The 14512-nt window shown below is 39.2% G+C and overlaps 1 protein-coding gene across 2 annotated transcripts in view; it reads right to left on the reverse strand.

The window, feature by feature from the left end:
- Positions 1 to 14061, reverse strand: part of raptor (regulatory associated protein of MTOR complex 1) — a 41409-nt gene extending 27348 nt beyond the window's left edge. Inside the window, exons 1-8 of one of the 2 annotated variants that reach the window (XM_045749788.2) lie at positions 13795 to 14061; positions 10668 to 10770; positions 9388 to 9629; positions 7581 to 7727; positions 5781 to 6004; positions 3322 to 3422; positions 1894 to 2027; positions 730 to 924 (exon numbers count right to left, since the gene is read on the reverse strand). In XM_045749788.2, the coding sequence (XP_045605744.1) occupies positions 730 to 924; positions 1894 to 2027; positions 3322 to 3422; positions 5781 to 6004; positions 7581 to 7727; positions 9388 to 9629; positions 10668 to 10770; positions 13795 to 13935 (1287 nt within the window). In that variant the 5' untranslated portion in view covers positions 13936 to 14061. Of the gene's footprint in view, positions 1 to 729; positions 925 to 1893; positions 2028 to 3321; positions 3423 to 5780; positions 6008 to 7580; positions 7728 to 9387; positions 9630 to 10667; positions 10771 to 13794 lie in introns of both variants that reach the window. The other variant, XM_045749787.2, reaches the window with a different exon arrangement.
- Positions 14062 to 14512: the final 451 nt, after the last annotated feature.

The following is a 14512-nucleotide window of genomic DNA, read 5'->3' on the forward strand; positions in this document are numbered from 1 at the left end:
GGCCAAAAACAGGACTAGGAAGTAAAGCAGAGGAAGCTCCTAGAACTCAAGAGATGAAAATAAACCTGGAAGAGAGCTAGAAAAAACTCAGGGAAGGAAGAAATAATTAAGCATCGATTATAATGAAGTGCCCTTTTCTGGCAAGGTCCTCAGTAGCTCCCAGAGCTAAGCAGTGGTCCAACCAAGCCTTAGGAAGATGCGCCATGCCCCTGAGACCCAGCTTTACCTTACCAGTCATTATGAGAATGTGGCTCTCTACGAAGCAAGAGGAGCTTGGAAACCTGAGATCAACCCAAAACTGAGGGGGGAAAAAAACAGAAAGCATAAGCCCAACAAAGCAAGACGGGTACACATCCCAAGCAAAGCCATTGAATGGTCAGACAGACAGCCTGGAAGCAGCCAGGCACACTGCCCAGAAGTATCATGGCACACAGCTGGGAACCGAGTCAACAGACCACGAACAGCCAGATACACAGCCCAAGAACAGCCAGAATACAGCTGCAGAACAACCGGAAGCAGGACCCACACAGCTGCATGGTCACGGCTTAGGAGCAGGATCTGAAGTGGCCTTGCTGACCGAAATGCAGTGGGAAGTGAGATCAAGGATCGTACCACATTACATACAGTAATTTAAAAGCATCATCATCATTCCCTTTGTCTTACATAACCATAGTCGTGCAACCCAGTTCCAGAGACTAGCCTTTACCAATAAATTATTTGTTTTCTCACCTGCAGGACAATTGGAAGCTGCTCAGGTGGATGTCTTCGTTCATGTCCTAGGTCAAGCCACACCTGAAAGGCAGTGAGCTGCTCCTCAAAGAATGGGGAGTGCACGTGAGAGCACGGATCCTCAGTGTGCAGTGCTGTAGGTAGCTGGCCAAGGCAAAGCTCTAGAGCCAAGTCCCATGCATCCCACATCGGATGCTGCAAAACAAAAAATACAAAAATTAAACAAATGAATGCAAGTAATGATGATGCAGATATAAAAGTAAAATGTATCGAAACACCCATGAACATTTTTAGAAAATTTAGTATTTTTTCAAGGTCATTTTAGAAGGGCATCTAGGTCTTTTATTCATCCTAGTGGCTTAGCATCATCTATGTAGTGCAGTATATACTTAACTTACCTTTACATTTTAAGTTGTAACCCAAAACAATCAAAGCTGTACAAATATGGAAAAATGCACAGGACAAACATCAATAAATCTTCAAGTTTATGTTCTTGAGACACAGTTTAATAAATATTTTTAAATGGGAAGACTAAGAACAAGTGAAGTACACTATATAGAAGATGCGACATAGTCGAGAAAACCAAATATATGAGGTGTGCAGGAACAGTTTGAAAGGCAGGTTTAGATAGGGCTCCCTGAATCTCTTTCTACAAATGCATCTCATTCTACAAGAGACATTGATAGGCAAGCACTAGCCTATCAGGCACTATATAATGAAACTTAAAAAAAAGTGTCAGACCTTGAATGTTTAATATTTGAGACAATAACCAGAAAATGAAACAAATAAATTAAATGACCACATTCTGAAAGAAAAACAAGGATTTCTAGAACAATTTAAAAGATATAGAGAAGATGCAGAAGAACAAAGTCAAGAGCAAGAAAGAAGAGGAATAGGAACTTAGACAATTAAGTATCTGGTACATGTAGAATTTTGTGCAATCCTTGATTTTATTCAAAATTAACCTTACACCCAGTACTGTATCCTATACAGTCCTTTGCTCCATTCAAAATAGTAATTCCACTCTTAAACACAATACTGTACTACTGTATTCCTGCAAATTCTACACTTCAAATAGATCAGCCACTAAACATGACCACTAAATTTTCACCGACTTTAATGTTTCCAACTAAAGAGAATGCATTAAGCTCCACGTTTACACACCTGATGTGTAGGAGGAAGTTCGGGAGAAGACACAGGAATGCAGTCATATGATCTCATTATACGTTGGGCTAGGAGAAAATTGCGAAATAAACTGGCAACTAGAAGATCTTGTCTAAACAACTTCTGAAACAAATCTAGAAAAGAATATGAAGTTATTATAGGAACCAAAAATGTATGCATCTTTTAATTACACAACAACAATCCATTTAACATGTGAAAGATAGTCACAGCTAAAGGCACAAAGTTATTCATATCAATAATGTTGAGCACTTCTGTATTCATTTATCCCTCTCTCCTCTCCCACTCTCTCTCCCCCCCTCTCCTCCTTGTCTCTCTCTCCTCATCTCCTCTCTCTCTCTCTCCCCGTCGCTTTCTTTCTCTCTTCCCTCTCCTTCTCCCTTCTCCTTTCCTCTCCCCCCTTAATTAATACTGTATGTATTAAATTATCAACAAGTGATCAACAGGAATAACCCATTTCTTTCACCACAGTTATATATCTTTCCCAATAACAAATGTGATGAAAATTAATTTTACTAATTAATAAAAATTAATAATTACTTGAAAAGCTGAGAATGACATTAAAGCCACATACTTTTCACTTTTCGGGGCTGATTGGGTGGTGGTGGTGGTGATGGTGTTTCGGTCCACCCTGGACCATTACCAACTTGATAATGGTACCATTATCAAGTCCATTACCTGGACTTGATAATGGTCTAGGATGGACCGAAACGCCGTTGTTTCTCCATCTTCTGATGTATGGTTTGGTCATCATGCCACAATATATAAAAACATGTTGCTAGGTATTCAACAAGGAAGAGCATTGCTCTATAATGCCTGAATTATCTCCACTGTACAAACAATATTTCCATGAACAATTCCCACCATAAAAACATGCAATGACTAAATTGCTAAACTGTTATCAGACTTGTCTATCTGGTAAGACTTGTATATCTAGAAGACCAGATAATCTATCAATCTGTCGATTTATATCTTTTATGCCTTGTTTACCTCACCAACTCCCCTTTCTTTTCCTTGAGAAAGTACTTTCATTGAATCTATCTCAAACGCAACATATAACTCTCGGAGGTAAAATGCACTCATTTCTACTTATATTTATTTTGTCCCTGGAATGGGTCATATCATGGCAAGACTTAATATATCACTTGCCATGATTCAGTGAGGAGAATCATGGCAAATGAACACTCAGCAAATTCACAATGATAAAATTAAATTGTCATCAAATGAGAATTCCCAAAACTGTTTAAAATTGACTATTAACTCTCAAATTGCTTTTTGTTTAAGTTTATTTAAAACACTTACATTTTTATTTAGTGACTACATGTCTAACAACATGTTAACCAAGGAAAGTTTTTCTTAACATAAACATGGTTTGCTCTTTCACTCAAAATCTGGCTTCTGCATACATACCTCTCGGAAGAGTGTTCCATGCTATAGTGTCTGTAATTGCAGTAAATATCCAGTTAAGTTCTCCCAGTAATGTCCGTCTGTCACTTAGTTGGCCGGGGATCCTAAAAATCATGGGGTCACATAATTGTAATGTTTATTTCTCTCTTTAATTACAGCACAAGTATAAATATTACTAAAGGAGCACATCATATATTTGCTGAAGAAGTACACAACTAATTTTAGTATCACAATATGATAGAAGTCATCACTTACTCACGGATAAAAGAAATTGAAAAGGCTAATATTACAACCATTTAGAAGAAGTGTAATCAGTTTCCATACTCTACACTTTCTAACGAGTAAGAGTAAAAATGCAAATTGAATCAACACCCTGGGCTAAAATTAAATTTATTGCAGGTAGCAGACTTGTATGCTTCCAGCACCCCATGACTGTGCTACTGTTATGCAAACTTTAGTGTACCCTTTCTCCCACTGAAAATTATTGTACTAAACTCCCATTGAATCACCTTTATGAAGGGTCGACTCTCTATCTCTGCTCTTGACATATGATGTGTATGCACATCACACAAATTACCAGACTGAGGCAAACATTCTTTGTGTTAGTCTGAACCTAGCTTGTCGAGTATTTAACTAATGACCCCATTACCAGCAATATACATAATGTGCTTTGCCATGCCCAAAAAATCACCCCTGGTTAATAATAAGAATTAATCTGAAGGTATCCTGTGGCTGTCACTTTAAACTCAGAGTTAGAGGGCATTGAGGGAAAGATTCAGCAAGCAGTCTTGACCTCTGGAGGTCATCTCACCCACACAGTGGGCACACACATCTGAGTATAGTTCAGTGTAACCATTCCTGCCAGTAAGTAGGCCCTACTTAGGTGCTTTAGTTTTGATTGGCTCATGGCAAAAAGCTTGCTGAAGATTACTAGGCAGATGAGTTAGGCACCCAACCAGGAGGATTAAACATTCTAGCACCAGCCACCAAGCAGGGAGTTCAACTCTAGTCTTCAACGACCAGAACCTAGAGTGCCTTTACCTAAGCTGTGCACATCAAATTAACCAACTGCAACCTGATGTCAAACAGCTCTCTGAACCAACAGCTCTCTTGTGGTAGCAGAACATGCTATTAGTCATTACGTAGTCTAAAGCAGAGTATTAGTACCATCAAGCAGTAAGAGCTGCCCCTGTGTATCAGTAAACACTCCACACTTGTGTAATGGCTTACACTATGCTTCATGTTGCACTCTTCCCATGTCTGACCCAACACAGACCCACATCACCCATCTGTTGTTGCTGCCTTACAAGTCACTATGGAATGCGAGTACAAGCTGCTCTGCTTTATATTGTGTGAAAGAATATATCACCAAACTGTATGTAGCAGTTTAGTTCTGAGCTTAGTGCCCCTGTGTAGATTTGATCTCACATGTAGCATTCACCCAGAACAAACTCGCTGCCCCTAATTGCAACAGTGATCAACAGAGTTCCGAGACCGTGGAGACCGAGCATCTTGTGCATGGGCTAACTACCCATGGAGAAAGAACAGAATGGCTTACCATGGAAGGCAGGAAGGAAATGCCAGTAACCTGAGGAAATCTACTCCAGGTCAACTAACTCGATGCCACTCATGCCTGGTGCTGCCTATGAAAACTGACCAAGTACCAAACTGCCAAAACATGAATGCAGCAAGAAGCAGAGCCACCACCTGGAAGCACTGACTCCAGAGCTTCCAGCCCAATATACAAGTAGCTGGCAAAAGCTCTCAAAAAGACCACACGCAAAAGAGCAGCCACCCAACTTGCAGAGTCGACTGCGGTGGCAAACTCACATAGAGAAGCCAAGCACCCACATTCCAGGGGAGGGCAGGCATAAAAAGGGACACATCAATCACTTCAAATGGTAGCTTATTTTGGTTTGTCTAAACCTTCCTAGTGGTCTTTCTTGGTTTGGGGAAGATCTCTGGTTCCCAAGCTCCCCTCACCTTGTAGAGTCAGATTCTGGTCCTGGCTTCTGGTTGGTCAGCATGGGTCTCAAGAGGTTTGGTGTACTTTTTAGGGCTTAGCTACACCAGCAAGTAAGCTATGGGGTGCTACTGAGGAGGTCTCCCAGAAAACATTATATTAGCATCAAGTTATACATCAAATAGTTAATGTGTGATTAAACTCATCTTGTTTAAATTAAAAATGCAAAACTTTTAAACACAAGTTCAATTACAAAAGACAGTCTATGTTAGTCTTTTATGCAGAGGCTGCCTGTATTGGAATACCTAAATTATATTCAATAATAAGGCCATGTTAAACTATATAATTTATGGCCAGGATGACAAATCACATGAGACACCCACCCACATCTTATCGTTTATGCTCTTAATAATCCTCATACAACAAACTTTATGACGGGATCTACTGCTAAATGTCCACAAAAAAATAATACTCCTCAATGGGACATGTGATAACTCACTTTTCAACAATATCCAAATTAAGGCCATGAAGTAGTTTGCCTTTATTCTGCAGAAGATACCACCTTACTGCCATATTAATGGGGGTGGTCAAACAAGCCGTAAAGACATCCGCAGGAAGATCAGGGTTCATGGGAAGTATTTCTTTGGGTCCACAGGCTCCAAGTTGAATACATTGCCGGAAGGATGGAGGAGGAGGAGGGCTGCTACTTCCACTACTGCCTTTCTGCTATACAAAGATAATACAATATAACAAGATACAGTATTTACATGGTATTTAACTAGCTGCACTATTCACCTGCATTTTTTGTTTAGTTTCTAATACTATATACAATCACTTCTTATCCCAATGCTATATTAATTCTCAGCAGAAAAGAGAGTTTTCTCTTTACAATATTGCATGTTTTCATGACTCCAATGAGGCCTAAAACTATATTTACTAGGCTTGGTGGAGAGCCTCAAACCATCCAGATAGATTGTGCAGCCAATTCACTCTGAGAGACAGGTTTGGTAAGGGAAGAGGACAAAGATAACAGACCAGAAGAGCAAGAAAATAGAACTGAACCAGCAACATAGGAGTTGAGATGAACTTTCTGCTGATAATGCCACCAACCTGACCAACATAGGAAGGAGATAATGAACCCGAAGGAAGAGAACTACAAAAGTGACTACATATTACACCCAGAGGCTAACAGGTCAACATGTGGACAGGTGAATGACACACAAAGTCATGAGGACGTTCAGCACGTCCCAAATATGAACAACTTTGAGGAATAATCTCAAGAAGCTAGAAGCCAGTCCATCTGCAAAGTACAACCCCACAGGGTAAGAAAAACTGAGCCATGCTGTCACAGTGTGGTTTGATTTCTTCATCTAAACCATCACAAATTTCCAGACCGTGATGTGAACCCACCACAAGCAAGCATCCCATTGTTCTTGACTGGCATTGTGACAGCTTGAGACAAGTCCCCAACCATGGTCCGATGAACTGCTCAAGGAAACAGAGCAGGAGGGCACCACAGAACTGAACCCTAACAAGCCCAAAGAGGTTGGGCACATGCCCTATGGTGTTGAATGGACTAAAAGAATGCCTATCAGAGAATATTGCATAGTGCCTTCAGCAAGTCCCAGCCTATAGGTTAAACAATGTAAGTGAAGTTCAGGATGCCCAGGTGGCATTCCAGGTTCCGACAAGAAAGTCAAGACCTTGTCAGTATAAACTGGCAATGGAGGAACACCAGACAAGACAAACCATGTAAGAGAGGGGCAACCATGCTGACATACCACACTAGGCCCAACCAAGTCGAAACCTTAAAAGGCATCAGCTGAGGCTTCTGCCAGGTTACCAGAAAGCCAAAGCAGGCCAACAGGCAAGAATCCTACCTCTGACCAGCAGATAAGCTGAACGACAGGGGGCACAAACCATCCAGTCGTTGAACCCAGAACCTCAACAGATGAAGATGCTGATGAACCACTTGCGTCAATCTGATGAAGATTCTGAGAGCCAGGTTCAGACCAAATGTTAGATCCCAATAGTAGTACATGAGATGCCTCACTCTGAACCCCAACCATTCCCCGATCTCAAAGGTGGAAGGAAACACGCCAAAAACAATTCTTGAAGATCCAGGGAAATGAGCAGTCACTGGAAACCACTTGGCGACCCTGGAACATAGTTCCCAGGATGTGGGACAAGGAATGTACAAATTCTAAAATTTGTGCTGAAAAATCTAAAACAGAACCATTCAGAAAGCATATCGAGAAGAGAGTTATTATGAAGTGAATGAAAATAGTACAGCACTTACCCTCCATTCTTCTTCGTGTTGCTCTGCAAACTGCTCAAACAATTTCACAATGACTGCAGCATTTGAACAGTCATAGACATATATGGAAGGTGCACCCATCCATGTCTGCAGTTCATAAATGGACAGGGGTATATACTGAGTATAACTCTGAAAATTTAAGAAAAAAATAAAAGATTAAAAACAATATAATACACAAATACCATTGAATAAAGTTCAAATCTACTTTTAGAATTAGTGTGAATTTACTTTAGTCACAAACTATGTTCAGGACTAAATCATACTTGGTGGTTAATCAACAGTGGTGAGGATAGTAACCTCGAGCCCAACACCAAACAAAGATCCCACGCACATCCAATCCCTACCACCAATGCACTTATTTAACATAATCAGTACTTGAAGCTTTGCAGTGAATTAGCTTCTATGATGTTTCTTAGCTGCTTGTTCCAGAAATCTGCAGTTCTATATCCAAACCATTATTACCCTATTTTCTAAATCAAAATGTCAACAAATTTAATCCAAGGCTTCTTGTTCTATACAACCACATCCCCACTGCTCTACACAGCCATGTTCCCTCTTATTCTACACAACCATGTACCCAACTACTCTACACAACCATGTGCCCAACTCTACTCATCCATGTAGCCACCTACACTACACAAAATTATGAGATTTGGGGAACTCTAGTGCAATGAAAAATGCACTACTCTATTCTTTTCTGTGTTTTAAAATACAGTTTACAGATAGGAAGCACTGAAAAGTATTACTTTGGTAGTTTTAGTAAAGACCACTTTGACCAAAGTATATTCCAAAATGTTTTATTGTAAATAACGTACTTGGTACAGTACTTATCTTGAAACATGACAGCTTAGGTACAGTGACAAAACAATTAAGAAATTGGGTTCCTCTGCAGCTGATAATTTTTTCACAAAATAACAGCTTACTTAACAAGACTTAGGTACAGTACAATACTTTCAAGTTACAAAGAGGTAGAAACCACAATACAAATACTGTATATACATGGTGTTAAATATAGCAACACAAAATAAAACACGAAACCAATGGCTACAAACTGGACACGTTTTAGATTTAGGAAAGACTTGGGTAAATGCCGGTATGGAAACAAGGCTGTTAATTTATGGAACAGATTATAGGCTAACATAATAGATGTGGGATCACAAGTGTTTTTCAAGCGAAGTTTAGATATATGATGGAGTTCGACTGGTTATAAATAAGAACTTCCTTGTATGGGCCAATAAGTATTCTGCAGTTTCCTTAATTCTTAAATGTGTGTATTTCACTTTTCTCCAACTTTTCAATATCCCTTAAGTGTATTTTACACCTAATGAAAAAGTTAAAAATATGAAACACTAGAACCAGAAACAATGGAGATAAAATGGATAAGTTTAAATTCAGAAAAGATCTGAGTAAATAGTGGTTTTGAAATATGGTGTATGATTTATGGAACAAATTATTGGGTTACACAATCGACATGGGATCACTTGATTATTTTAAGCAAACGTTAAACATATAAATATATGAATAGGTAAGGGTGGATATATATATAATAAGAGCTATCTTATAGAGGTCAACAGGACTTCTGCAGTTTCTTTTATTCTGATGTTCTTATGGTAATGGAACATATACATTACTAACACTTTCCTCCTTATTAATGTCACTCGTTCTTCTTTGCCTTTAAAATTTACTTTAACATTTTCACATGCTTATCAAGAATGCGGGAAGGAGTTCTGATTAATACACCTTAATTATGTTAATAATTTTTAACCCTACTCATTTCTGTAACATATACCTTATTGAACACCCATATTTCACCATTTGTTGTTGGTTTCGGCACCCCGTGACCATTATAGTGGAAGAGGACTCGTTCTTCTTTTGCATTTCTCCTTAAAGACATGCACAACTTTTTAACATCATCCACGGTGGGATCAAGGGATTGTTTGTAACGGGCCCTGGGCTGCCATCGTTCATAAGCTTTCTGAAGGCTATTTCCAATGGCTTCAATAGCTTTAGCAGGAGGCATGGACAGTGGATCTGTGGGATATACAAACTTTCAATTACCCGATAAAAATTGCAGATTTTTTTAAAAGTAATATGATACTTCTCTTGATACATATGATATGATACACTCCTTCCTTCAAGGAGTGCCAGACCAACTGGGCTGTGGTGGGTATGTGGGCCTGCGGGCCACTCCAAGCAATAGCCTGGTGGACCAAACTCTCACAAGTCAAGTCTGGCCCCGGGCCGGGCTTGGGGAGCAGAAGAACTCCCAGAACCCCATCAACCAGGTATCAACCAGGTAATATACATGTATAAAACACATTACAAAATACTGACATCTTACATGCCTAAAAATGTGCTGAGGTTTATCATAATTATTGAAGCTGGAAATGCTATCAAAATAAAATACTGAATGTTAGTTCATGTACAAGAATCGAAGATAGCTTTACTTCAAGATTAACAATTTAAATAACAGTTAAATGCAGGCATTAATTTTTGTTTTGGGAAAATGTGAAATTCAAGAGATAATTTAGAAGAGAAAATTATGGAAACATAAATTAGCTATAGTGGAATTGTACAAGCTCATGTCTATGTTAATGGTTACTTTGAAAAGCAAAATCACAATGTTACAGACAATCCTTATCATACATTATATACAGTAAAATATTAACTCAATTTGGGGAGCATCATGGAGGTATACTTAGCTCATTATTTATAATGGTACGATATTTCCAAGGATGCTAAATTGTTGGTAATATTGAACATTGCCTTTCAGGCACCTCAAATGTGTCTATCAATGCATAATATAACATGCATACAGTATATATATATACAGATACTATACTTTACTATGCAATAAAACACAATACTGTATAGTCAAGAAAGAATATAAAAATAGTATATATACAGTATATATATATATACTTTAATGCATCATTAAATATCATAATATTTGTAATACGGTATTATATTATATGAATCATCAGCATTAATTTCTTATAGTACTATTTATTTCCATTTGCTAAACAGCACAAAAATTGGTTTATGTTACAATATTAAGTTGATGCTCACCTATCCAAGCCTCCAAACGTGCACATGGCTGCGTCTTAACAATGTCAGGAGGGTCTACGGGTATATTGAGGCAGAGCACTAGAGCCACACTCACTGTCTTCATCTGAAAGAACACCATTCTAAGTTATATGCAGTGTTTTTTTTTAACTGAAATGGCATAGCCGAGGAAAAGGGAATAGATTTTAACTAGGTGATTGCAAGCACCCTCTTTTCTCCCCAGGTTAACACAATCTGAATAAAACCTTAGAACATGTAAACAAACAGTACAATGATTTTAAAAATACATGCAGCCATTTATTTGCTCTTATTCAATTTTTATTTATAGTAATTTTATTTATATATTTATAATGCAAATTATAACACATAAAAGTAAAGTTACAGTCCTGATTTCTGAGCATCTTTTGCTCAAACTGTGCAAACTGCAGTATATTTACTATATGCTTTGATCCATGGATTAAGAACAAATTTTGAGCCTTAAACTCCTGCACATAAACAAGTTTACCAGATCTCTCCACATACAGATGAGTACATTAAGGAATCCATGAAAACCTTCAAAATAAATAGTGATGAATGTAATGAAACACCTCTCTCTTAGGGGCCACTCAGTAGCATCCCAAGCTACAACCTGGAAGTAACCAAGCATTACGAAAACACTTTCCAGAGATCAGGAGCACAATCTGGCTCCTCAAAGAGGCAATGGGAAGACCGAGGATCAGTAATCACCACAAAACTGAGCAAAGATCCACCAGAAAGTCAAAACACTCTATAACAAGCGATAAATTGTTACCCAATAAAACTATGCAAACAAACATTTCTATAGTGAGATCACTGCCTAGCTACACTTACACACCATAAGATGGAAATTCATGGTGACTTAGAGCCTTGGTCTACCAGCCAGCTCATTCATGAGCCATCTCAAACCCATCCAACCTCAGCACCATGTGGAAGAAAGGGAGCAAGTGGGAAAGAGACCTATCGAGAGGTCCACCAGAGAAGACTTTCATTACATTTAATACCGAATTTCTGGGAGGGCTTCCTCGTCCGAGCTTCTTCAGTGAAAGCCAGCAACACTGCGAGACAGCAAGGATTTATCTGGTACCCAGTGAGAAAGGTGGTTGAAGAAACAGGTCATAGGTACTGTACATTCACTAAGTGCAGGGCTAGACACCGGAGCACAACAAAAGCATGGCCATGTGGCATACAACTAATGAAAGGTCAACACCCAGTTGGACTGCCAGGAAAGCATGGATATTCACCATGGCCAAATTGGCAAAGCCTACAAAGCCACAAACTTCCATTGATCATAAAACTAGGAATAAACCCAAGGCTGGGAAAACAAGCCTTAGAAAAAGCCAGGGAAAGTGGATTAAAAAAGCATCTACCACAGTTCGGGTGACATTCAAATAATTTCGCACCACAGCAACAGGACAAAATATGTGCACCCTTAGCAAGACAAGCCACATGTTCACATAATTTTACTAAGGCACTATAAGGGGAGCAAGTAACTCAGGATTTTTTCAATATGAAAGATGGTTGCTGGAGGCCTGAGAAAGCTTTCGTGAGCCCCATGTACCCGCCATAATAAAATTTGCAGATGACGCAAAGACCTAAATGGTAATAAAGTAGGAAGTGAAAGTGATACTGAAGCTGTACAAAGAGATTTACATGAACTCAACAAGTGGTCAAAAAACTGGCAAAAGCTTTTTAATATTGAATAATGCAAGACCTTGTATGTGGGGTATAACTATGGACATTGCAACTACCAAATCAGCAACATAACCTTGCAGCAAATTGATGAAGAAAAGGACCTTGGAGTCGGTCATTGAAAGTTGCATTACAATTGGGAGCAAAAAAAAACAAAAAAAATAAAAAAGCCAACCAAACCCTAAAAATAATCAAACAACTCTTTGACTTCAAGGAAAAGAAGGTAGTTATTCAACTATGCAAATCTCTTAGTGTGCCCCCATTTGGACTACTGTATCCATGCACAGTGACATCATCATCATCATCACCACCAGGCAACAGAGATCATCCCACAACTCTCTCGAGAGTTGACTCTCTTACAAGGAACAGTTGAGGGCCACAGAACCAACAACACTGCAAACCAGACATGACAAGGTCAATCTAATCAAAACTTTTAAAATATTGAACAATTTGGAGAATATTGGCCTAGGCCACTTCTTTAAAAGGTTAAATGTGACATGTACAAGTGGCAATGGCTCTAGTCTCAATGTAGGACATTTTTCCCCCATTTTTTCACCCACTGGGTTATAAACCCATAGAACTATTTAACTGTCAAAGACATAAATGCCAAGATAGTGCTGCAGTTCAAAATCCAACTGATAAAATTATCAGGAAAAATGGGGGGGAGGGGGGAGAGGACTTGACAAGCTGCTAACTTCCTGTCCCCATTGAGGCCACTAAAGAGATGATGGCCCTCAGGTAAATTAAGGCTGTGGTTTCCCATTGTCATGGACAGGAGGGCTGTTAAGCTTAATAAGCTCCTTTGGACCAACTCCTGACCTTCACCCAGGATGCAATCCCCCCTCCCCTATTTACTACTAGGTATGCAAACGCTTCAGGTGAAAGTAAGCATTGCCCAAAAGCTTCTGTTTTGCAATAGGAATTGAACCTGGAACCTTTTGCCTATAACCCAACTGTACTATAACAAAATACTTATGATTTTCTGCCCTGAAACATGAACTGGACCTTAAATGAAAGCAAGAACTAAAAAACTTGATTAACAATTGCAGAATATAGTTCTGGAGTATACAGGTCACTTTACAGGTTTCAATAAAATACTTTAAATCCCAATTAACCTAAACCACAATAATGTATGATCAATACAGCATTGAGTAATGTGGGTGAACAAACACTATTAAATACAACAAATACAGTGCTGTTTTAAAACTGAAAATTTCTAAACTAAAGGGAGGTGTGTGAAATGGCTGTGTAAGATGTTGCCAGCACCCAGCCTTGAATGGTACAATAAAGATGCACGATTTACCAATCATTTGTTGAGTTGACTGGAAAATGAACCATTAAAGGCGGCCAACATAATATAATAAGCTGACAAAGTACAAAACACATTAACAATTTAATCATGTGTGACGCACGACCCCCTTACTCGTTCCTTCAGCCTCCATGAATGGGCTGCCGTGTTGGGTGCAGTGATCGGCTCTAAATGTCGGGCTTCTGTGAGCACAGTGACCCATTCCTCTTCCTCCTCCTGCCCAGCTAGTCGCGACACCTCCTTGCCTTCCACCATTCTCGCTATATCCCAACGAAAACACCGCCCTCCTCAACACTCCATTGAGTAAAGCAGTGCTGCGTACTCCCAGTCGACGAGCACGTTGCTGTTTACATCCTGCTACGGGGGGGATACCCACCTAAAGCCATCACCTTGGAACTGAACAATAGAGAGCTATCTTGTGCCAGGTCACAGAATGAATGTCTCGAATGTATAGCGGTTGTTCTTAGCATAAAAACATAAAGTGATTTACTTTTTCTTTTAAATGGAATGCGTAAGCCAACGTGCTCCTCGATTGTCCTGCACATGTGCCAAATCTTAGTAATACCCTCATCATTGGCTATTTTTCGCTCTTCTCCTTTCTTCTCACCTGCCTTAATGGTTATTAGCATTTGCTAGTTTTGTCTCTATGTTTCAACCGTGTGATTTGTAATGTTGTTATATTAACAAAATCAGGTATCATTGATTAAACTTTTCAACAAGGAGTATGTGGTCAGTATCCTATAATAGAGCAGAGGCTTCCACCACCCCCACCAGCAAGGCCAGAACTTCATAAGCATGAGTTATCCAACACCAATTAACATTATAGTGACCG

The sequence above is a fragment of the Procambarus clarkii genome, chromosome 47 (genome assembly GCF_040958095.1).
Source record: "Procambarus clarkii isolate CNS0578487 chromosome 47, FALCON_Pclarkii_2.0, whole genome shotgun sequence".
NCBI classification, from domain to species: Eukaryota; Metazoa; Arthropoda; class Malacostraca; order Decapoda; family Cambaridae; genus Procambarus; species Procambarus clarkii.